Source organism: Struthio camelus, chromosome 4 (genome assembly GCF_040807025.1).
Source record: "Struthio camelus isolate bStrCam1 chromosome 4, bStrCam1.hap1, whole genome shotgun sequence".
In the NCBI taxonomy this organism is placed as follows: domain Eukaryota; kingdom Metazoa; phylum Chordata; class Aves; order Struthioniformes; family Struthionidae; genus Struthio; species Struthio camelus.
This window is the reverse complement of record NC_090945.1, coordinates 62,228,867-62,253,471: the sequence shown is the minus strand read 5'-3', so window position 1 is coordinate 62,253,471 and position 24,605 is coordinate 62,228,867. Positions and strand designations below refer to the sequence as shown.

The 24,605-nt window shown below is 39.5% G+C and overlaps 1 protein-coding gene across 18 annotated transcripts in view; it reads left to right on the top strand.

The window, feature by feature from the left end:
- The window catches only part of TBC1D1 (TBC1 domain family member 1), a 120,911-nt gene extending 100,164 nt beyond the window's left edge, over positions 1 to 20,747 (top strand). For all 18 annotated transcript variants that reach the window (XM_009673357.2, XM_009673354.2, XM_068943202.1 and 15 more), the window contains 6 exons: positions 2,739 to 2,897; positions 9,157 to 9,401; positions 9,847 to 10,006; positions 13,855 to 14,024; positions 16,227 to 16,397; positions 18,677 to 20,747. In XM_009673357.2, coding sequence (XP_009671652.2) covers positions 2,739 to 2,897; positions 9,157 to 9,401; positions 9,847 to 10,006; positions 13,855 to 14,024; positions 16,227 to 16,397; positions 18,677 to 18,877 — 1,106 coding nt within the window. In that variant the 3' untranslated portion in view covers positions 18,878 to 20,747. The remainder of the gene's footprint in view (positions 1 to 2,738; positions 2,898 to 9,156; positions 9,402 to 9,846; positions 10,007 to 13,854; positions 14,025 to 16,226; positions 16,398 to 18,676) is intronic.
- The last annotated feature ends 3,858 nt before the right edge of the window (positions 20,748 to 24,605 follow it).

The window sequence follows — 24,605 nt, the reverse complement described above, 5'->3', positions numbered from 1 at the left end:
TAACCACTCCTTAACCACTCCTTATAACCACTCCTCTTAACCACTCCTTATAACCGGCCTCTTACTGGAGATGTTCCTCGGCTTGCTAACGAAACAAGTAAAAAAGTTTCTTATCTTCATGGTTATGCATGTGCAAGTAATATTCCCTTTCAGAAGAAATTAATGTACTTGCCATTCGTTTTTGAATAAAACTTACTGCAGGAGAAGAGTGTATAGCTGGGGTATTTCAATTGTTGCAACTTGATTTTTATAAATTGATTTTAAAAAAAAACTGCATAGAGAACTGAAGAAACTATCTATTATATGGATATTCTCTGTTCTAGCTTGGGTGGTATATGTATATACAAATAGTATACATGTAGATATACATCTTCGTATGTATATATACCTCTTCATAGAACCACTTTTTTCTGAATACAACAAAGCACGTACTTACAAATATTGCTTGCAGTCTTCCTCACAACTGTTGGTCTGAGTGACCAGCCCCTCTCTTACTGCTTCAAAGGTAACATAACGTAAGGATATTTTTTAAATACTTTAGGAAATTGGATTACTGCTCAAAATTACTTGTGCCATGGTTGAATCCAAAGTCCTCATGCTTGATGCTGTATGTAGCAGAGAGCAAAGAAGGCCGTTCCAAGGAGATTTTATAGTTTTATACAAAGCCTTCCAATGTGTAAGAGGTAACAAGAATTCACAACTAGCAGGTATTTAATATGTTAAATATTGAGCCTGTCTATACATTATCATCTGAGCAAGTTACACTAAGTTGACTGTTTATGATGACTAGGTAGGTCTAGATTTCTTAACAATACCAAATGACCTCTGCAGAATAAGGAAAGCTCATAACCACAAGTTTTCCATGTTTTATGTAGATAGAGGGCTCTGTCTGGTCAGTATCTGAACATGAGAAAAACTTCACTTTTGCTAATAGTCTGGTGATGCTGGCCTGCTTTGGAGTTCAAAATACAAGTTAAAAGACTTGGAGTAATGCCAAAAATCCTGCTTAATGAATTGCTAATAATAAACACAAGCAGCCAGTGGATAGGGGAATATTTCATAGCTCTTGATGTTGTGAATAGCTCTCTCTGGAGACCAGTTGTGGTGAACCAGAATTCTTGGGGTGATGTGGTATTGAATTTCGTATCTACAGAAATGAAAAATGTATTTGAATTGATGTTAGCAGATTGCAGTTTAGACAGAAAGCCATAAAAATAAGAATAAGCAAGGCAAATAAGCAAGAAAAGTAGGATTTAGTAGGCATTGGGGTTAAGTTAGGATAATAAATATATTGTATTAACCTATAATATACACTATAATAGATATTTAAATGTAGTATATATTTCATTTAAGAGGTAGTAAACTAAATACTTTTATTACATGTACAACGCAGCGTACACAGAAAGAACTTCAGTTCTAAAAGAACTTCAGTTAGTCTTTAGATTGTAGATTTGTAGCTATAAATGTGCACTATTAAGCAAATTCTACCCTGCGTTGCACATTCAACCTCACTGAAACTAATGGAATTTTAGAAATATAACTGAATACAAGAACTTGGGTCATTCGGTGTCTGAAGCAGCATTTTTCCTCATTGTGTCATGTCAGAGGCTTTTCTGTAATCAAGTTTAAACTGTCCAAAGTAATTTGCAGAAACATTCTCTAAATACACTTGTGGTTTGGATGTAAATATCATACATTTCTGCTAACGTTTGATTTTAAAGCCGTTGTCTGTAGATTATGATAGTCTTGTACCAATAAGTATTAGAGATAAATTAATATAGTTATGTGCTTATATAAGAGAAGACAGTAAAATTGTCCGTGTAGCTTGAGTTGATTTTTATTGCTTTTATTATTGTAGTCATCCGTATGTCACCAAAACATAGGTTAAATACCAAAGAAACAATCCTTCCAAAAAGCCCTAAGTTGCTTCAAACCCTTGATATCTGGTTCCAGTACCTTATCGACTAGACAGAACACTTTACCCAAAAATAGTGTATCAGTTTATTGTGTAGCTGATTTAATATTGCTCGTCTTATGCTGAATGATATATGTCTGCAATAATAAACATTTTGGTACTTACAGAGTTTTACATACAGATACAAATGAAGGCTTCTCATACACGTGTGAAATAGTTAAGTAGCTCCATTCCTTTTTATAGAGAAGAAACTTCAAGCTTTAAAACACTTGTGCCGGTCATTCAGCAAGCCAATAGCAACAATGGAAATACACTGCTGCCTGATTATCTGCCATTTGTTGTAGTCCCTGGATCATACCTCACTTGTACTTGTTAATACTTCCGATACGTGTGAATCCTAGCTTGCTAGAATTTACTTCCAACAACAGTGGCTGTGGTGTGTTAGGGGAACATATTGATTAGTTCTGCTGCAGTGCTTTATTATGTATTTTGACATGGAAAAAATGGGAGAAAAGCATATAGCTTTTCAGCAGCAAGTATTACATTTTTTGCTGCCCAAGAAACCTCCTGTAGTAGGTGTGAAGTGCTATCCTTACACGTAGGCAGCTCACCTGGTTTCCACCTTCAGTCTCTCCTGTTAAAATGCTCACATCTTTCGTTGTTGGAGGAAGCATAAGCAGTGTGGTTTGATCTGCTTCTGTGGTACAGGAGATCCATATCTGCTAGATAATTCTTTCAGTTCCTTGACCCTGTTGGCTTGGGTCATAGCTGGACCCTTAGTGTGAGTGGCAGTTACTGTTTTAATGACTGCCTCTTCTCTCAGGAGTACCACGTCACCACCGTGGAGAGATTTGGAAGTTTCTAGCAGAGCAATACCATCTTAAACATCAGTTTCCAAGCAAACAACAACCAAAGGACACACCTTATAAAGAGCTCCTGAAACAACTGACTTCTCAGCAACATGCAATACTTATTGACCTAGGTAAGTAGAGCAGTGTTCTGAAGTTAAAATAAGAGCTTTATGATCCCTGGAAGAGAATTAAATAAAAGAGAGCAACTCATAAAAAAAGCCTTGCAGAGTTTAAGGTTGTTAGTAAAAACTGTTACTTTGACAGCATTAGGAAAATGCTAAATCTACATTTCAAGCACAGAGGTCCTTTGCAACATATGATCATTAGAGGCTGATAGATGTTTCTGTAATGCATCTGTATTTCAGATATTGACAGTAATCTCCACAGGCCAGTGAAATAGAAGTTGTCAAAAAAACTAGTCAATTTTTAAGTGCAGGTGTTGATAATAAGTGCTAGTCATTTCTAATGCCTGGTGCTCTCTTTTAAACATTTGAAAATAACGTAGATGTTCTGACTCTTTTTTTTTTTTTTTAATATGGGCAATTGGTATTCTTACCTTCATTAGAACAATTCTACAGGAGGCCCAAAAGCTCTTTTTAAGGTATTTCTCAGCAGAGTATTCACACCACCTAATTTTAAGCAGTAACTGGCTCCTCATTTCAGGGCTTTGAATTGGTCTGTGGAGGCACTTAGCTCTCACCTTTCAGCATAGTAGAAAGATTTGGAACCAAGACTCTTAACTTTGAAGTTGTCTCCTAGGCGGACATAAGACAGGTCTTCTGCCTTCTCAAGTACAAATATCCCTTTACCCTCACACTTATTATTCAAAGGCTGTAATGGTGTTTCAAATACCAGAAGGAAACACAAGAAAGGAAGTCTAGGTGGGCTTAAACAGTTGTTTTAAGGTGAGGCCAGAGGAGATTGCTCCAGGTAAGTGTAAAAGAGCAGTCCTCACTCACCTCAGAAAAACTATTCCATGCTTAACCATTCCTTTTAGTTTTTCTGTACCTCTTCATTTGTCACTTTTAGTTCCCTTGTGTAAGATTCTTTCATTGGCTCTTATCCCTGCTAGACAGCAAGGACGGCCAAACCCAGGGACACTTAATAAGATCAAAAATCAGTGTTGTGTAGGATTTGGATCTGTGTTAAACATTGTTACTGGTTGCTGCTGATCGTAGACAGTGCTGTTAAGGTCTGTATCAGTGATCTCCATCGCAGCAGCTCCTGTGAGCCAGCTGTTTGTTTCCTAGACCTTGCGGAGGTAGTTCCATGCACCTTTTCTGTCCTCCCTCAGAAAGGCTGTTCCCCTCTCACTCCAGTTCTCCCTCCAGGCAGCATATTGCGCTCCTCAGCTGAGTGCCAGGCACAAGTTTGCCTTGATTTTTCTGGACTTTTCACGAGCCCAACTTCAGGCCTTTGCTCATCCTGCTGATTTAAGCGTTGTTCTGTGGAATATGTGGTGGGCATTAAAGCATTTCTAACATTACAATACCTGTTTGGCTATAAGTGCTTGTTGAGTCATACGTCCACATGTCTAACCTTTACCCACGTAACAGCATGTGTGCTTGAAAAGAAGTCATCAGAAGACTTTTTTCCTCTAGGTAACACCCATACAATGAAAGGCAGCAGTGGCTAGGCTGGAGGCCTTTGGGGGATGAGACAGCAGACTATGGGAATTAGAGACAGGTAGACCACGATGGCAAGGGAATACTGAAGTAAATTTCCCTTCATATTAACAATACATGTATATAGCACCTCAATGGTTTACTGCTGAATTGGAGGTTTTTACAGATAGTCCATAGGTTACACTTACGAATATACAATCTTGGTGTTTTGTTTTGTTTTTTAAGATACTACTCTCTCCTCTCTTAGAGGAAGATTATTCAGCTTGTGGTCTCAAAAACCAGGAGCTGGTCTATTTTTCCAAGAGGATCCCCGCATGTGGGGTAGTCCTTCACTAACTCATTATTCATCATACTCTTCCATAATAAACAAAAAAAAAATCTCTTATTCCAGAGCATGATAGAACTTATATTTTAAAAGACTCGTGTTCTGAGGTTTGTGGCTTGTGTCTAAGGAGTGAAAGTGGGAAAAGAAGGCGTTGAAGAGGTCCAAAATCGTTAAGTTTGATAAGATGAATTTGTCATAAAAAACCTGTTAATTGGGGAAGGTATTCACTGCAGCTAATGGAATGTCATTTAATATAATAAAAATTTATGGAAAAATCTATCATTTTTGTTTAATCTGAATTATTAATATATATTATAAGATTTTTACTTACGTGATTTCTGTAAAGAAGTTGTGGAGAGCTGTCCTGTCATGTTCCCATTCTTACAACTGTAGCACAATATGCAAGTGTTCTTCATTGCAAATGTAGAGGCGGTGCACCCTTTCTTCCACAAGGAAGAATTGCCTGATGAGGGATGAACTGTATGTACCTAGAGCTGTTGAGGAGCACCTATTTCTGAATCACTCATCATGCGGACGGTCTTCAGCAGCTATTGAACTGTGAGGAAAAATTGTCAAGTTTAGATGGTGGCCCAAGCTTTATATGGTAAATGAGAGTATTTTCTCCTTTTTTCAATTAATGTTACGCCATACATGATAAAGTAAATACAGTAAGTCAGAGTATCAAGGCAGTGCATACAAAACAAGCATCTTGCAGAGCAGGTAAAATTCTGCTGTGCATAAAGGTAGAGAGGGTGATTGTCTGTATTACCTTTGCTTTCCTCTATTTGAGAGGCCTGCCAGGTTTAGATTTGGCGCTGGGGAAGTGTTTAACAATCCAAGGAGCCTTAATGCAAGCTGGGAATAGGTAGTTGCAATGTAAGTTGTTTCCCAGTGGATTTTGTCACACTGACTCTAGGAACTCCCCTAGATTGCACAATCCTGAAAACACTTTTTGTTTTAAAAAGAGACATTTGTGAGTAATCAGAGATCATTTGCTAGGAAATACCTATCAGTCAAGTCAGCTTATGTAGTATTGATATATTTGGCATTGAGCGTTGGGATTCTGTCATTCTGAAATGCCTTGATTAGGGGTGAATAGTTTTGTGCTGGATTAGTGAGTTGAATCAGTTCAGCAGAGAGTCCGCTATGCACCAGAGCTGGTGCAGGGGGATGAGATAACCCTTTTGGCAGCAGGAAATGGAGTGTCTGAGTTTGGTGGTTTGCGTAGCAGATTGGGGCTCACTGGCTCAGTAAGCTGCTTGTGTTTTCTGTCTGGTTCTGTACACAAACGCTTTGCCATCTTAGCCATGTGTTCTGCTTATAGAAACAAATGACTACAAGTGTTGGCACATTAGTAATTGTGTACAGCTGTTTGCACACAATGTCATTTAGGGGGGTGTGTTTGCTAGCCCGTAGTTCAGGGAAGGACTCGGGCATGTTTTTTCAATAAGGTGAAAGCAGCTAGCTAAAGAGTTTACTGAAGTAGAGTAATGCTGCACAGTAACAGACAATATAATTGCTAGAAGGCAACCAGAAGGAATTTGTATGTTTTGCCTTGTGTTTCTGCAGGCTATCAGAAATGTTTACCTTAGATAGATCTTTAAGGATCCTGCTGAAAGCATGCACGTCTCTGAAGTGGAATTGTGTAGGCTTGAGAGAAAAGAACCCAGATTCCTGCAATGTGTGGTTACAATATTTAAAAGCTTTCCCAAATTAAGCTAAAGAGGTTGTGCTGACAGAAAGCGTGAGCCAAATCCGTAAGAGCATTGCTCATGCTTAGCTGAATCGATGCATTTTTAGCGTTGAATAGAGCTTCCTGAGAATCCCGTGGTGTGTATCTGGATGCACAGTAAGGTACAGCATCCACTTTCCTGGCCCTGGTCATTGTCACAGTGCTATTTCTTCTGTGGTGGCTGACATATGGGAGGAACTAAGTCATGACTATCTCTTCTCTGCAACCAGCTCATGGCCTATTGCCTTTCCTCACGTTGCTTGGGTGAAAATGGCAGACTGTGCTGTGAATTTAGAACTGTTTATAACTGCCAGGAAGTTCTGCGTGAGCTGAACTCGTGCAGAACTAGTATCTCCCAATGAAGATGAGTGTGTTGTTGCTGCATGTTGCCCTACTGGAACCCCTAACGTTACTAGAACAGCACTCCCCTCCTGCTACACCGTGCCAGTACACTCTCTTGTACACCGCAACACGTTTGCCTGTGCCCTTCTGAAGCTGATGGCATCCTGAACTATGCTAATGTAAGTAGTACCAGCTAGAGGATCGTGGTTCAAAATAGAGATAATTTTATTGTATTTTTTGAATTGAGAGCTACAACGCTGTGTGGACAGGCACTGTGTGGGCAAAGGACAAAACCACAATTGCACAGAGGCTTTTTTGTTTATTTCCTTTTGTGGCTTCACCTGCAAATCCACTGCTGTCAGTAGGGATCTTGGGCCCTAAGCACCAAGTTTAGGCTCAGTAGATGATCTCTTTTCTTGATAAGCGGGAGTAAACTGATGACTTGCTGATGCTACCAGTGTAGAAAACCGCTTTGCTTATCATTAGATGTTTGCTGAACACAGCAGAAATTGTTTTGTTTTATTGTATTTCAAAAGTAAAACAGTAAATTTTTACCCTCTCATTCTGGCTCTCTTGAGATAGCATGGTTCATTTCAGCCTCTTTTCAGCAGGACCAGCAATTGTTTTTTCTTAAGTAAAAGCTAAAACTCTTACTTAAATCATAGTCAGGACACTGAGAAACAAACCAGCTTGTATGTTTATGAGTTATTCCTTTACTCCATTTACTGTTCTTTTTAGGACTCCTTTGCATTTTTATTCTAGCTTAGCTTATAACTTTTCTCCTTCATAACTTGAATAAAAGGAACCTTGCAACGTGAATGAGAAAGTACAAGTCTACCTTTTAGACTATATTGCAATAACTGATAGTTCAGGCGGAGAAATCTTTGCAAAGGAATGCAAGCTCCCCTCTGTTTTGGAAGCTAAAAACATTGCTTTTGTAACATTCAGTTCTTTGACAGCCTGGCCAGGGCAGACCTGACAGCAACTGAAGGCTGGAGCCCTGTGTGATGGGCCAGGGCAGCTACCGGGATGCAGAAGGCCCCTGCCTCAGGCTTTGTCTTTTTGAAACAGGAGCTCTGCTGTTATCTGGCAGCACAGCAGCATTCCAGGAGCTAAAGGGTGGGGTGGTATTTAACAAGTGGGCAACTGAAAAACAAGCTTCACTTAACACTAGAACAAAAGAACTATTCAAATTGCCTCTCAGTTCAGGTATTTTGCAGTGCAAAATCTGACTGGGGGAGGTTTTTTTCCCCCCTAGATAGAAAAGTACTCCCTTTTTGAAACATTTTCTAAAAAATCTATAAAAACAAAGCCTTTAAAGTATCTGTTCCAAATATATGTATGTGTAGCTGCACAGTTCTAGGGTTACTGTATGTGAGCTTCAAAAAAAAAAAGCCAAATTATGTTTTAACTCACTGAGTAAATACTGTGAGTCCAACTGGTTATGTAAGTTACATATTTGTACTGATTCATTTTAACGACAAATTGATCCCAGCTCTATATTAAAGTTTACAGATAAGCCAGTCTGGGGTGGAGATCATCTTCTTGTTCTAGAACTAAAGGGTTAGAAATGGCTTGGTTGCATTCCTACAGCTCTGCAATTAACACAATTAAAGTTTACTTTAGGCTGAGATTTAAAGAGATGGGGAGGACAGATCTAGTAGCCCATTACCACCTTGGGAAAGTTTTGTTCCCACAACTGTTGCTCCCACCTTCCTGAGTGACAGGACAGAACAGCTAGCCTCACAAAAAAGGGGAATTTTCTACCAAATTAGTGACCTCAGTCAACTCATGAAGGAGGCCAAATTTCATGTTGCAGAAGAGGAGGAGGGGCGAAGGCAGGGAGGGAGGTCGGAAGGGACACAGTTACTGGAGAGAAAGACAAGAAGAAAAGAGAAAGGGGACGAGCCCTGACCCAAAGAACTCATGTTTTGAATCTTTATTTGGATCCTAATAGTTGTTCAAAAGCCAACACTGAGGAGCAGAAGACTTGGTGAGGCATGGAGCCACTGAGTCCTGTCTCTCTATTTTAGGCAACCATACCCTGTAAGCCTTTTTAAAAAGCTGATCAAGGTCTGATCTTACGAACCAGTCACTCAGCTGTTCCTAACAGCAGACTTTCCCCATCTCAGAGTCTGTCTTCTCTGACAATTTGTAAATTAACTTTGTAACTAATACAACAAAACCAATTACACGCTGTAGAGTGTAAGGTTCCTAATTTTATACTGTTAACTTTCTTATGGTCTTCTTGAAGTTAAACTCAAAGAGAATCCACCTTTTGAAAAGATTATTCAGTTTAATAGCAGTACCAGTGTGGTTTTTGTTTATTTTTCAGTTTAAATCGCTAACCTCCCCTGTTTTCACAGGACGCACATTTCCAACGCATCCGTACTTCTCAGCACAGCTGGGAGCTGGACAGCTGTCACTCTACAATATTTTGAAAGCCTATTCCCTCCTGGACCAGGAAGTAGGATATTGCCAGGGCCTTAGCTTTGTAGCAGGTGTTTTACTACTTCATATGAGTGAAGAAGATGCTTTTAAAATGCTGAAGTTTCTCATGTTTGACATGGGCCTCAGAAAACAGTATCGTCCTGACATGACTATTTTACAGGTATGGTTTCTGTTTCTCTGATAAAAGGATGCTAACGCTAAATAGTAATAATGCAATACAGATAGGATTGTCAAAATGTGCACTTGAACTTAGATTCAGTACTCAAAAATGAAGAAGGATAATCCGCGAAAAGAATACTTCATCCTAAATGCGTTAGTTTCAAATAAAAAGATGCTACTGGAGAAACTATGAAAACCAGAAGTGGCAAGAATTCTGCTATATGCTGTATGAGGAGCAAGTAACCCTGCAGATGTACCTGTTGCAGGCTCCCGGGTGACCCGTTCTGGGTCTCTGAAATGGCTCTTGAGTACTTTTTTCGTTACAAGTCAGCCTGAACATCAATTGATAAGTATCTTATACTGTTTCAAGTAAGAATGTGAACATGGACTTTGCTACTCTGTTAAAACCTGTTTACCTTTAGTCTCTTTATTCCTCTTCCATGCAGATCCAGATGTATCAACTGTCTAGACTTCTTCATGACTACCATCGAGATCTCTACAACCACCTAGAGGAACATGAGATTGGCCCCAGTCTCTATGCTGCTCCTTGGTTTCTTACCATGTTTGCCTCCCAGTTTCCACTCGGATTTGTAGCCAGAGTATTTGGTAATTCCTCATAAAACTTCCATCTGTTCTTTTAGAAACTTTATATTCAAAATCTTGCTACTAGGAAGAGCATATCATCCAGTTTGTTTCAGACCTCTGGGAGAAACGTTTAAGTTACTGTTGATGAGCAGAAGAAAAACAACAGAAGTCATCCTATAGGAAGCTTAGTATTTGCAGTAAAATGGAAAGAGAGTGAAGGAGAGCATGGGAGGGTTCTGAACTGTTCTGTCTTTTCATCTTCGTTGTTACCTTTTACCACCCTTTAACTGTTCTTAGAGATGATGTAAAATTTGGTGCCATGAAGGCATAGTATTATAACAATGACACTTTAACACCTAGAGTTAGTTAATTTCAAGCTGAAAAGAGATGTAACCAAAGCATCATCTGAGAAAGAAATCCATTTAGTCCTTTATCATTGTCATGAACAGTGTCAGTGGAAAATGGTTTTGAGGATTATGTTTCTAAAATACTCCCACACACCCACCCGCATACACACACACTCTTACAGTTTAATCATTACTCTTCAGAAACACAAGGCTTTTAAAATAGTGTTTGTTATCCTTGCATTTTTACCCTGAAGGATAATCTCTTCACTTTCTGGGAGGTGGAAAATGATTAGAAGCATATGGTCTGTCAGTTCCAAAGTCACTTATTTTACCCAGTTTTTGAATCTACAGAAGTCATGTTCTCTCTCTCTCTGTCTCTCTCTCTCTGTCTCTCTCTCTCTGTCTCTCTCTCTCTGTCTCTCTCTCTCTGTCTCTCTCTCTCTGTCTCTCTCTCTCTGTCTCTCTCTCTCTGTCTCTCTCTCTCTGTCTCTCTCTCTCTGTCTCTCTCTCTCTGTCTCTACTAAGAATTTACCTCAATGCTATCTTTTGGATGTGTATTCAGTAGATTTGGGGGGGGGCGGTATTTGAGAAGAGACTTGGGTTTGTTTTTTTTTTCACTTGTCTATTTTTCAGTTTCGTTGTGTGGCACAGGATCTTGTATTAGTAGCATATTGAATTGAAGCTCTCTCTCTACTTCTTCAAATAGAAAGCTATTTGTATTTTTCTTAATCATTCTTACTTAAGAGATTTAAAGAAGCAATGATTTATTAGGGTGTTAGTATTGACACTTTCCTAACTTCTGAAATTGTGGTCTCATCTACCACAAGAACAAAAATCATGTAGGTTCCAAGAAGAACTAACAGGAATCCAGTCCTGTTTCTGTTCAAGGCCATGCCAAAAGCAGTGTTACAGGAGACCATAGTGATAAGAATGGTATATGCTAAGTAGAACTACAAGTCCTGTAATTAACATCTTAACTCCAGGGAAAAAGGCATTTTTTTGAGGAACGATGTAATGTTCTAAGCAGGTTTTGGCTTCACACTGAGAGGCATCAAACTGACAGTAATTATCTGCAGGAATTAAAGGAAGTGCCGTATGCACATCGTATACTGAGTTTATAATCAGTTCTCTTTCAATCATTCATAATCAGTTGTAGTATTGTACATTTTAATAAGTGTCTTTGGACTATTGACTCCAGTGAGACATATGAAAAAGTGCCTTGTATATCCAGGATATTTGGATTTCTGCCTTAATACACAGGTTAGTATTTTATCTGTCACTGGAGGATTGTAGAGCATTAAAAAGCAAAGGTTTTAGATCAGAATAGAGAGCACAGATACATTCATAATTTCCACAGAAGTGATTTTAGGTCAAGAACAGAAGAGCATGTGTGACTGCAGCCATCACCTCAAATCTCTGGCAAAATTTAGCTGACCAACATTTGCAGTTTGTAATGTTTCCAAGGATTTGGTGATTTCTTTAAAAAAGTGTTTGCTGGAAGTATGTGATTAGATGAGAACATAGAATGTAATTCTTTTACATTCAAAAAGTAAATTGCACCCACGGTGAAGACTCTGAAATGCAAAAAAACAACCTCAAACCTAAAAAAGGCTAGAGTTGTCACTTTGTTAGGCTGTGGTTAGCAGTGCTAGAGTTGTCACTTTGTTAGGCTGTGGTTAGCAGTACTGCAAAAGCTGCTATGATCCAAGCAGTTGTGACCTACCTTTTGCCACATTTTTGCAGAATGCGACATGTGTTTTCACTGCTCACTTGTTAGAACTCGAGAGGAAAAAATTTTGCCTTTTAATATCTAAGTAACTCAGGTATGGGGTATTAAGACAAGTAGAATGTGCTGCCATCTTCTAACCTTTTTAGCCATGGTATGTTCGAAGCCTTGATATTTTAAGCCCAATGCTATTTAATAATATAGCTGTTACAGAATACCTCCTTCAGATTTCCATAGAGCTTACTGCTTTTCAGTTATTTTTAAAAATTTATATACAAGCAATATATAAAAGCAGTAGGCTATGAAGAGGTTAACCTGACACTGTTGTGAGTCAAATAGCAATGCTACTACTTACTTTTTAATTACCTGTCTAAACTTTCAGCACTTCTCCTCAGTAGAATGTAATGAAAGTATAGCATAACAAAGATATGGGCTTAGATACCGCCTATTTACTTAGTAGTGGAGGACACTTGGTAGAATTAGGTTTATTCTTTTCCAAGACTGTAGATAAAACTTGATTTTAAATCCTGTAGGCTGCCAGTCATGCTGACAGTAATTCAGGTGCCCTTACTGCACTGTCGTTGGCTGACAGCCCACTTCGAGCAGGCATTGGGAGTGGATAACAAATGGGTCTTTGTTAAGTACTCTCTATTTTAAAGGAGAGAAATGATTTCAGACAAATATTACCAGCTCAGCTCATACAGACGCTTGTTAACAACTTACAGGTCACCTTGAGTTAATCTGCATGTTTGTATGGGACAGATATTGAATCATAAATATGTGTTATTCTCAGCTCTGTGTTTTCACTTTGTATTTCCTACCTCTTCCTTTAGCATACCCTGTCCTAAAACATAGCTTTTCCTGTAAAGCATTTTCCTGTATTTTTGCAGTTTCAGTTGAAGTAGATGCTCACTCCATTACCACTTTCCTGCTTTTGAACTTCATGTTGAATCAGAGTTGAAACATTTTACACTACTTTTAGAATGAATGGTAGCGAGTGCAAGATTTATGGTTAGTTACTACTTGTGCTTTTCTTTCTCAGAGACAGAGAGAGAAAGAAAAAAAGGGAGAAAGGAGTGAAATGAGTTACAGCTTCAATATTAAATGCAAGAGAACGCCAGAGGAAATTTCAGTCTGATACAAACTCGAAAAGAGAGGTTATTTTTACTGAGAAAGGCAGTTAGCCAGTGTTTTCCTTTCTCTCTCTCTCTCCTCGCCCTTCTTTTTTTGCTCATGAAGACATACTATCCACTTGGCATCATTGTGCTACTTTGTAAGTCATTGCGACTTCATTCACAGTTTCGATGACAGGGAAGGGAAAGAGAGAGAGAGAAAAGCCCTTTAAAAATTAAAAGTATGTTTAGGAAAAAGACACTAAAACTACAGTATGTTCTCTTCTTTTTCCATCTCCACCAGTACCTTTTCATATACGCTAGATACTTTTGTCCATGGTAAGTCCCTCAGTAAAACCAGGAGTAGAGCCTGAATTTTAGTAGCAGGAGAGTCAAAAATGCTGATTTTGGTCAGATGGGTTTGTGAACGATATTCTTAGTTGCTATCATCTATATCTCACCAAACAACTTAAATTGATTATGTTAGTGAAGTGTACTATTCACATTTGAATTAATTAGTAATAATCCTGATCCTGCATGATTTCTCAAGCCGTACCTGTTTGCAGAGCACCTCTAGCCTCTTGACTTGCCCCGTAGGAAGTTGTTATCCTTGGACATTTTATTGTTTTAATATCCTTGACAAAGATGTGGTTGCTTAATGTACTTTGTTTTTTGTTTTCACAGATATGCTCTTTCTTCAAGGGTCAGAGGCTATATTTAAAGTGGCGTTAAGCCTTTTGGGAAGTCATAAGCCCTTGATTCTGCAACATGAGAACCTAGAAACTATAGTTGATTTTATTAAAAGCACTCTCCCAAACTTGGGTTTGGTACAGATGGAAAAGACCATTAGTCAGGTATGAAATAATCTGAACGTATGAGTAGTAACTAAAGAAATGGCACACTTTTTAATAAAGAGTTATTTATTGATAGAAGAATCACAACAGATTAAAGTGTGTATTGTGTTATTTCCAGCTGCAAAGAATTCTATTTTTGCAGTTTTGAAAATGTTGAATTTTTTTTGGAAGCATGTGACTTATTTAGTGCACCTATATTCTTATATGTTGGTTATTGTCATTTTATGGAGGCTTTAATATTTTATGGAGGCTTTAATGAAAATTGCAATTTACTTTTTGAAGTATGCGTAATCACAGTTATTGGCAGCAATATTTTAGTCCATTTACAATACATGTCACAAGGTAAACGGCAAGGTGGGCTAAAGGCCTTCTGGCCTTTCCTGTCTGCAAAGAATGTTCCTCTCTAAATCTAATTTCAAAAGCAAAAATTGATGTACAAGAGCCTCACAAATGCTGACTTTCCTTAACCAAATTAAAGGCCTCCCTACATTGACTTTGTCTGTACTAGCTTTTGTGGTGTTAGTTCAGTATGCCGGAGCAGTACCTTTACTCTTCCAGAGATGATACATGGGGCAATGCAGCCTTTTGTAATAGGCAGTGATTCTAGACAGCAAAGCCTGGGAATCCTTGAGATAAATTTAAAATCGTAGAGAGGTAAAATGATGTAATATTGCTAAGCTAAAAGAGGGCTCCGGATTTTACCTGTGGGATTTGAAAAAATCACAGATCATTACAGTTAAGGATTGCCTCTTTATGAACCCTGACTGCTGTAGTTGAAAAGATCCAGCGGTGACAGCAGGCAAATAGAAGACTCTTTTTAGCCTGTTTTTTCCAAAGGCCTCTTGTGGCCCGAACTACTTGGGGGGGGGGGGGAAGGGAACTGTGCTGACTTGCAAATACCTGCCACTCACCTAGGACTGAAACATGTGCAAAGCCTGTGGCTTGATAGAGAAAGCAGGCGGCAGCGCGGTATGCTGCAGGCTGCTTGTGAGGGGTTCTTGTCTGTTCCCAGCAGCAGAGCTTCCAGGAGGCAGACACCCAAATTTGGACTGGGAGAATTGCTCCTAGTGCTTAGTATTGGATGAAGGAGGGAGAATTAGAGAGCTTGTATAGGTGATAAAGGGCAGCAGGTTATCTACCAGGCACAAAGCCCTGTGTACACAGCTCCGCAGAGACTTGCAGTGCTTAGGCAAGCTGCAAAAAGCCCCTGGCTTTGAGCAGAAGGAAGGAAAGATATTCTGATTTTAGGCAGCTCTATCTGGCTGCTCTAAACTCAAACTGGGCAGGTTGAAGTGAGTTGAAGAGAGAGCAGTTCCTCTGCTTTCATCAGGGCCGCCTTTGAAGGGAGCAGCTACAAGGCTAATCCCGAAGCCCCTCACCCCTTTAGCAGTTTCTTCGGTGCTTTCGAAGGAGATAATTAGCTCAAGGACCTTAGAATTATGTTTCCTAGCACTGAGCTTTCCTGGATAATTTGAAAGCAGATGTTAGCCAAAACGAGAGAAAGGAAAAATACAATAGCAGTTCTTTCCTTTGGGTCTCTCTGTGTGCCTCAATTTCTTTACCTATTTTTAAAATCAAAGGTTTTCTTAATATTCATGTATAAGATTGAGCACCAAGTTCTCTGGTTCATAGCTAACAGTAATAGGAAACTTGTTTTGACATTACATAATGTTTCTATTAAGTCTATTGCAGTAAATTTTTTTGTTTTCTTTCAGTCTCTGGGAGTACAGTAGAATCATAAATGAATCTAGCAGTACTTACTGTTTTCATTTGAAGCTTTCACTCCGCTGTGCTACTAAAAAAGTCTTGCACTTGTATGTGTGGCACAGGGGCTTGGACTGCACTTTAGAAAAGTGACAATTTTGGAATATGTCTAGGAGGGGTTATGCCCATGTGAGCTGCATTACATTTGAAATTTAAAACAAACAAACAAACAAACAAGAAAGGCTTTGTGATTTCCCTGAAGTCAGAGAGCAAATCAGTGGCAAAGTTTTAAACAGAATCCAGATCCAGTGCCTTATGTCCAGATCTTTAGTGCCTCAATCTTGCCATCTCCAGAGTAGGAAAAATAAATACCAAAAATTAAGTCCCTTTTTGTAGACAGAGGATTAGATACCCCTGTCTACATCCATAGACTTAAAAACATTGAATGAGCTATGTTTTTGATTTGCACAGCACCTAATGTATTTCTGTATGCAACAGGTGTTTGAAATGGATATTGCCAAGCAGTTGCAAGCTTATGAAGTTGAATACCATGTGCTTCAGGATGAGCTTATTGATTCATCTTTAAATGACAATCAGAGACTGGATAAATTAGAGAAGGCAAACAGTAGCTTACGCAAACAGAACTTTGATCTCCTGGAAGAACTGCAGGTACAATTTATATTTCTTAATTAATTAACATTGTAATTTATCCATCTTTTCAGAAGAGACCATCCCACATTGAGACCCCAAGAGATTGGTGTTCCATGCAGTCACTTAAAGTTTTGACACTTGTAGTTTCATTTAGTGCCTTTCAAGTTTCAGTGCAGAAGAAATGCGTAGAGATGGGTGGATAGAACATATGCTTGCAGTTAGTGAAAAGTTTATTCATCAAACTAACTCTCCTCTTGTATTTAAAATTATAGCTGTAGACGATGGCTAAAATTACACTAAGCGCTTTCTCAGCTTCGTTTTTGCACTTTCAGTCACTGCTTTATTACAGCAGAAACACTAGTCTATGACAAAGGGAAAACAGCAGTGTCACAAATGAGAGAAACATTGACAAACGAGAGAAACGTTGTCTATGAGATACATTATTATACAGACATAGTCCTTCTTACAGCAAATTTTTTGGAAAATCTATTATCCAGCTTGCTTAGAAAATGTAAAGTAACCACTAATGTATACTCTGTGCCTGTTCTGCAGCTGTCTCAATGACTAATTCTAAACTTCCCTTCCAAGGGGTAACAATCATTAGACAATTTTTTAGAGGCAGTACTCCTGGTCTCTGTAGGAGTTATTCTTTGCTGAACTGCTCAGGAAACCAGCTTTCTGCCTGCAGAACAACAGGACACTTTTAATAAAACTTTTGACCACGTAGCTAGTCTGATGGAGAAAGGGACTTCAAAGGTAAGAAGTAGACAATGTGCTCCATTTCCAATTTCGAGCCCCTTAATCGTTGTCAAAGACACAGAACTTGTAAGAGAGTAGATGAGGGAAGGGGTTCAGGTTTCTCGACCGTAGGTCCTGTATCATGACTAAGGCCAGCTACCAGTGCAGACTTGCCTCTTTACCAGGAAAATCTGCTTAATCTGTAAATTCTGATCCTGTGAGGAAAAGTTTGCCTTGTTCCAGGTTCTAAGACCAGCCTTAGAGAAGTCAGAGTAGAAACTAAGATATTTTCACAAAGCTTCAGGCATGTGGGCAAGGAAATTGGTGGATATAGTGTAGGGGAGAGGGATTTCCAGAATGAGATTCAGGATGACATCATCCGTGAAGATACCCCATATTAGAAGATCTTCTACCCCCACTAGCCCCTTAAAGACTTTGCAGTCCTAAGCAGTTTTTTACAAAGCTCATATCCTCTTTTGCGCTGACAGCTTGGCACCTAACATCATAGCGTGGAACTTGACTGCTACAGCACTGCCGTTTCGCGGTGTTGGAGGGGGGGCTTCATTAGTCTTGGCTTCCTATTAAGGTTGTTAAAGGTGATCCTTTGCTGACATGGAGAAAATGTAACCCCCAACAGCATGGGTCATGGTTTGTCAATATTTTGGCCCCAAAGGCTGATCTTGTTAACCTGCCATAATTAAATGAAGGTCAGTGAGCTCACCAGGCAGGGTGAGCTGTAGCCTTCAGACGCTGGCAGTGTTGAAACTTCCAAATGGATCTCTGCTTTTGTCAGAATGCCCTCAGCTGCAGGTCTCATACCCTGAGTTTGAATGAGCTGACACTTTGTTTCACCGTGAAGCGAAATGTAGGTATGTACAGCCTCTTGAAGGAGAATGGGGAGTACACAATAACCGGAATTTTTCAAGATGTGTTGTCCATTTGTTTATTACACCAAATCGCCTTCTTCCCCTTTGCCTCCAAGTCTGCATTTGTTGGACTCAAGAGTTGATGCAGCAGGCTAGGTTGTCTTTGCTTTGCAAAGCATCTAGAATTCAACAAACGCAGCTGGCCTAAAGTAGCCTCCTGACTGTCCCATTCAGAAGCTTATCTTAACCTTCAGTTCACTTGAGAAAACCTTGTCATTTTGCCTTAGGAACCCAGGAATTTCTGTACCCTGATGCCTACAGGGTATAATTTTCTAGTAAATAAAATCTTAGTTAATATAAAAATTGTAATTACAAGACTTCAGCCAATATACTTAGAAATTTAGTAAGTAATTCATATACCTAGTTAGTCTGATCCACTTTGCATTGTAGTCTAAGTTTAATTATGAAACAATCAAAGTAATCAAGCTAAGAGAGGGAGGTTTCTTGTTACAGGCAGTGCCATAGTCGTAGGCTGAAGTACACATGTCTAATAACGTTCATTGCATTTACCTTTTCAGTTTCCCATTCTCTTGGAAAGTCTATTTTACATGTATTAATGTATCTAAAAAAGTCATTTAGAAACTGGTTCCAGTTCTTAATGATTTTTTTTTCTCCTTCTTTCTTACACTGAAGGTGGCTAATGGAAAGATCCAAAACCTGGAAGCCACAGTAGAGCTTTTATTGACCAATGAAGGCAAACTGAAGCAGTCCATTCTCGCTCTTGAGCAGGAGCGGGAAGCTTTGATGAACACAGTGGAAAAGATGCAGAAAAAGATTGGTGACATAGATGAGAAACCTCTGCTTATTAGACAAGAGCACATGGATGCTGACTGACAGCTGCAGTTGTAACAGAGCAGACAGCTGAGCAAAAAACAAAGGGAAGAACTTGGTCTTTTTGTACGGATACCCTGGGGACATGACATTGTCATCTTCATTGTTACATGCCTTCCTGTAGCAAAGCAAGGTATGGGCCTGGTGACTGTCCAAATCAGAGAAACTGGTTCCTCGTGGAGAAGGCTCTTTCTTGTTAGTGTGTAGAAGTGCTATGAACAGTAACATGCCATATGATCATAATGAGCAGGAGAAACTTTTTTTCCAGTAAATAGCATGTGCAGTCATACATGATACACTGTAAAGCTGTCCTGGATTCTTCGATAAGTGCTTCTAAACCTAAGTGCTTTGTATTTGTTATGTATTTTGTTTTTCATATTTAGATCAACGTCATGTTAAATAGCACATTCTTTAGAAGGTTGAAGGATTATGGCAGTGTAAGACCTTTGATGGATGACTGCCTCACTGCAGTTACCCAGGGGTACCATTTGCAGAGAATTTTGTGAATGGACTCAAGATAGTTCTGACAGTGTAATTCCCCAGCAGCTTTACTGCGTTCTGTTAATTGTGTTATTTACGCCTCAGATAACTGCTTCCTAATGCTTGAAGGTGTCAATCTGATGGACTCCAGAGAGCTGGACTTCACTGTATGTAACTGTGCTTAACTGGGGAGTTGCCATCTGTTTTTATAAGTACATAGTTCTAATACATTTTTGTTTAATATCCATTGGTTTAGAGTATTGTTACTTGGCATTATCCGATAAACATACTGTATAAAGTAAGTGCATTATGTTTAGCAAAATGCGCTGACAATGGTTTGGTGAAGCCTGTGACTCTTGCAACATCATCCAAGGATTTGTGTTCAGACCTTTCAAGTATCATTTTATTTATTGCTGATCTGCTGTGTGATGTAGGACATCCTTTTGCTGGGAAATAATGCCCCTGATCTTTTTTCCTTTCATTTGGTACTCTGTGCCCACCCATTCTCTGGGAAATACTATTCTTCAAGACTTTTTTCTGAAGTGGCAGAGGCATTTCAAGAGCTTGATGTTGTGCCAGATAAACTGCTTTATAAAGGATATGGGAGTTTGAATTAGGACCCCATTCTCTTTACAATGCATCTTTTGAGTAAGATTACATGTGTAAAACAATCTCACTTTCCTTCATACTATGACAGTTGTTTTCAGGCCAGTTAAAGCACCACTGCTACAAGTGCAATAATATCCATGAATATTCAGTTTTTTGGGTTTCTTTCAGAATCAGACTAAATAGTGCCATAGTTTTGTTTAATCCCCAAGCACAGTGTTAATAGTGTTGTTATGGTGCAGATTCACCCAGGAGGTGTGTGTTTTTTTTTCTTAAATTGTTATTTTTCTTATTTTTAAAATTTCAAAGCACAGTTTTTTTCTCTGACTGATAATGTAGAAAAGGTTTTGTTTTGCCTTTTCCTCTCCTCATGCAAATCCTTCTGACACATTCTGGTTGTAGTTTAAGAAGGGAGCTGTAACATTCATCTACTGTGCAGAGCAAATACCTCCATGTAGGTCAAAAAGAAAAAGAGAATTTACTCTTGAGTTTGTAAAAGCTTTGTTTGACTTCTGTCATGTCTTAAATATGGCTAGTTCTTGCAAATTCTCTCTGTGTTCACTTAGTAATGAAATTCCAGATAAAACATTATTATTAATCCATTTACCTCTTAGGCTTGTTTTCCCTTTGGAAATCCATATTGAAGCTCATGCTTCATGTTTAAAATATTGTCATAATGGACCTCATATTGTTCGAACACTCAGTAATGTTGTATTTTGACACCTTAGTGCCATAATTCATCCACTGACTTTTTAAACAAAAGAGCAATAAAAATAATAATAATCTATGCCTACCTCTATGTATGTGCATTTTTTTAATATTTAAAAACAAAAACATCATTGTTGGGGTGACAGTTCAGAACCTGATAAGGTGAGACTTTTCTTGAAACTGCAGTATAAATCTGCAATGGCTATTAAGGAAAACTCTTAGACCCCAGACTCTCCTAAACATGCTTAGGATCCAGTTGTGACCTTGGGATTTGCATCTGCAGATGTTGACTGAGGTGAAGTATATTCTGTGTGACTGCAGGAATGCATTCCTGCTTGTGATGTTTTGCTTCTCTCTGAGTGTAAGTAAGTGGAGGACTACCTCTAGTCCAACGCCTTTTATCAAGAATTTGTATAGTTCCAGAAGTAAGTGCTTAGGGTAGATGGGAACTAAAAAAACTTTTCTCAAAGCATACAGATGTTATTACTAGATAACTAACAACCTTATGCTTTCATGACCACATAGATGTAATTGTTTCATTGTACCAGGGAGCTGAATGAGATGCCTGTATGGGTAAACCTGTGCATATGCAAATTATTAAGATTTTGTTAAAGATGCAAATACCAGGCAAAGTAAGGGACCATATAGTCCAGTAGTCCAAGATCCGAATGTTAATGAAATAGTTGCTTTAAGACTTCCTGCTGCCTAAACTTAAGCAGATATATGGTATGTTGCTTCAGTTTTGTCTTTTACCATCCTATGCTGATTTTTTTGTCATTAGGCCTCTCCAGTTCAAGGGGCCAAAGTGGTAGAGTGGAGGAAAGCAGTATCACTTACCCAGTTCTTAACTTTTCAGAAGCCTTGGGCATTTCCCTTCAGAAATACGAGAAAGAGGTAACAGAGCTCAGAGCTAGTCCCAGCACATACATCCTTCATGAACTATGTTCTGTATCTGAGCATCCTTAAGGGTATATAGGTTTTCTGTTGTGTTTGAGTAACAGCAATGGTTACCACATCCTATCTTCCATGTGAACAGAAATTCCCAACTCAAAGCTGAATGTTTTAAAAACCTGCAAATCCATACGCTGATCCTCAAAGGAAATCCCAAATGAACTATTCCTGGAAAAATCTCAGTTGAAATAGTCAACGCTTGCTCCATCTCACTGCTTCTACCTATAGAAATCCCAGCAGGGATGCTTAGTTCTTGAAGAAAAGAAAAAAGCAGCAGGGTGGGGGGGAAAAAGGAAGGAGGGAGTTCATTTGTATGCACATGCTGGGCCTCAAAAGGTGCGTGATAAAGGCAGCAAAGTGTGCTGCATAAGGGTGCTAGTGAATCGCAGGGATGCACTGCTCTACAGAGGATAACCTGAAATGTGGAAGGAACTAATATTAGCATGTGCAGCAAGAAAATATCAGCTCCTCTAAAAATAAGCTTTTAATGATAGCAATGAGCAGCCCTTTTTAGCTGGGGGACCTGCCCTGATATGTGTTATGTCACTCAGTTCTGTTTTGGTTTGGGTTTTTTTTCCAGGCTAGTGCATATGGCATCATGGATGAGTACCTGTGACTCCCTGTGCTTCTGGCTGTTTTGTGTATTTTTATGTTTTGTTCTATTGTCTATTTCAGAGATCATTCCTTAATACAGAACCTGAGAAGGATGATGCAGTGCTTATCGCATGAGAAGGTCAAAACACTGTGTGGAATTAGGCACATTATAGGTCTTCCCTTTTTTTAGAGTGGGAATTGAGTCACAGAGGACTTCAATGACTTGCATCAAATCTTGCAATATATCCTAAGTTTCTAGGACTGAAATCAAGATCTTCTAAGTCCTGGTCATAGGCTCTCTTGTGTTTGTCTGAAAGATTGTTACTAAGGTCTGGCACACATACTTGGCCCATAGTCCAGAGGATGCTGTGCTGGAACGGTGTGAAAAGGGGGAAGTGCAGTCACTGGAACCTTTACCTTTTCCTGGCAGCTGTAGCTCTCTACCAGCAATAACTCAGTCAGTCCCTCTAAAATATATAATCTCTTCACCAGGTCCTGTGCAGGTGTCTAGCACCCTCCAGCTTCTGCTTGGTAGACTGGAGTGGGTACACTGCCAGTAATCCCGAGTAGCAATGGAATAGTATCACATCACCAGTCAACCAGTATCCTTAAGATTTTTTTTTTTTTTCAAATACAGTAATCTCTGATAAGAGTCACTGTTACCCAGGACAAAGTTGTGAAAACATTTGCAGCTAGCAGGACTCTGAATGAAGGATAGTAATCTTCATGGAGCAAGGAGGAGATGTCATTAAGTGATTTTCCTCCTTTGGGATCTTACAGCTTATGGTGGAACAGGGAGCTGAACTCTTTTGAGTTCAAGACCATCACAATAGCTGCTGGAATTTCACCGTAAGAAAACAGCCTGATTTGACAACATGGCACAACATACCAGCGCTTCTCAGCTAAGCAGCATGGGAGAGTGTCAGGGCCCTGAGCGCATTCCCTCCTCTCCTGGGGATTTAGCTGCCTAGGCTCAGGGCCAACTTAGATAATGCAGGCATCTGGCTTTGAGATGCTTCAGCTGGCCTCAGAGACATTCAACAGAAAGTTGGAAGAAGCCTGAGCGCGTGCTTCCCACCCCTTCACCCTCTCTTGGGAGCTGCATTGAAGCTGAGGTCGTTGCACTTGGTCCCTGCCTGAGCTGTGTTGCAGCCATCCTTATGCCTGGTCATGTACTCTGTTGATCCTGACCCATGAACTTGGCTGCCTAGCTTGACCTCAGACCTGCCACAATCGCTATGGACTTGCCTAGCGGTCTGGACTGTTGCCTGATCTTGGTTACTGTCACTGGACCTACTTTGTTTGTCCTGTGCAGGTACAGTGGGACGGCCCCCTTGTCGGTAAGGTACTGCTCTTGCCTGCCTGCCCCGTCACCCTCAGCTTCTGGCGCACTTTCATTTTCAGAGCAGCGCCTGCCCTTGCTGCTCCCTGACATATAGCCGTTTAGTATAGCTCAAGTTATTTTGTGCTGCTTCTCAGCTGGCATACCTAAGTTGCTTCTGATTCCAGTGCTAGGCTGGTCAGAGCTTGTTTAGGTGTCTCTGCCTGCCACAGTACTACACTAAGCAAACAAACCAGTTGTCTTAGAGCTTGCTTTGGGACCTCTAACACAATGGTCACACGGTGCAGAAGTGCTCTTATTAGTCCCCCATCTATTTCAAATACTGTGATCAAGTTCTTTTCCACTTTAAAGAGTATACCATATTTGCATACTATGTTGATGGCACCCAAAAAGTGCCTGAATTGATAAGACTACATTTTGACTACAGTTGGGTGGATGCCGTGATTGCTTGAGGCCAGAGGGACCTTAGATCATTGTGCAGTATTTAAACCATGTCACGCCCTGTGATGTGAAATAATTCTTTCTTTAACAGAGCTTTACTGGAGCAGGTATGTGGGAGGAAGAAGAATGTTGGCAGCCACGCTAACCAACTGGAGTGCATCCCAGGCATTGCCTCTGGAAGGAACGTGTGCAGGTTACACCACCTTAGTTTTACATAACCTAAATTAGGGTGGATCACTCGGTACTCATTTGCTCATGTAGCTACCAGAAAGTGTTCCTTTCATCTAAACAAACCTAAGGTTGCAAGAATTCAGTACCTCAAAGTAGGCTTTTTCAACATAACCCAAAGCAAATCAATGAGTACAACATTATGTAGAAGACTATACTTACTCCTTTGTATAAGTGTTTCTCCTCTTCTAGCTAATTGTACTGAGTATTTCCAGTTTATTTGTAAAAGATATTTAAAAAAAAAAAGAAACGCTTCTTACAGGAGGTAGAGATAATTAAAATAGGGTTTTTGGAAAAGTTTGAACTAGCCCCCTTCTTGTCTTCACCCGCCCCTAAATCTTTCTCATATAGTATTTCAGAGCCCCAAAGAGATTCTGGGAA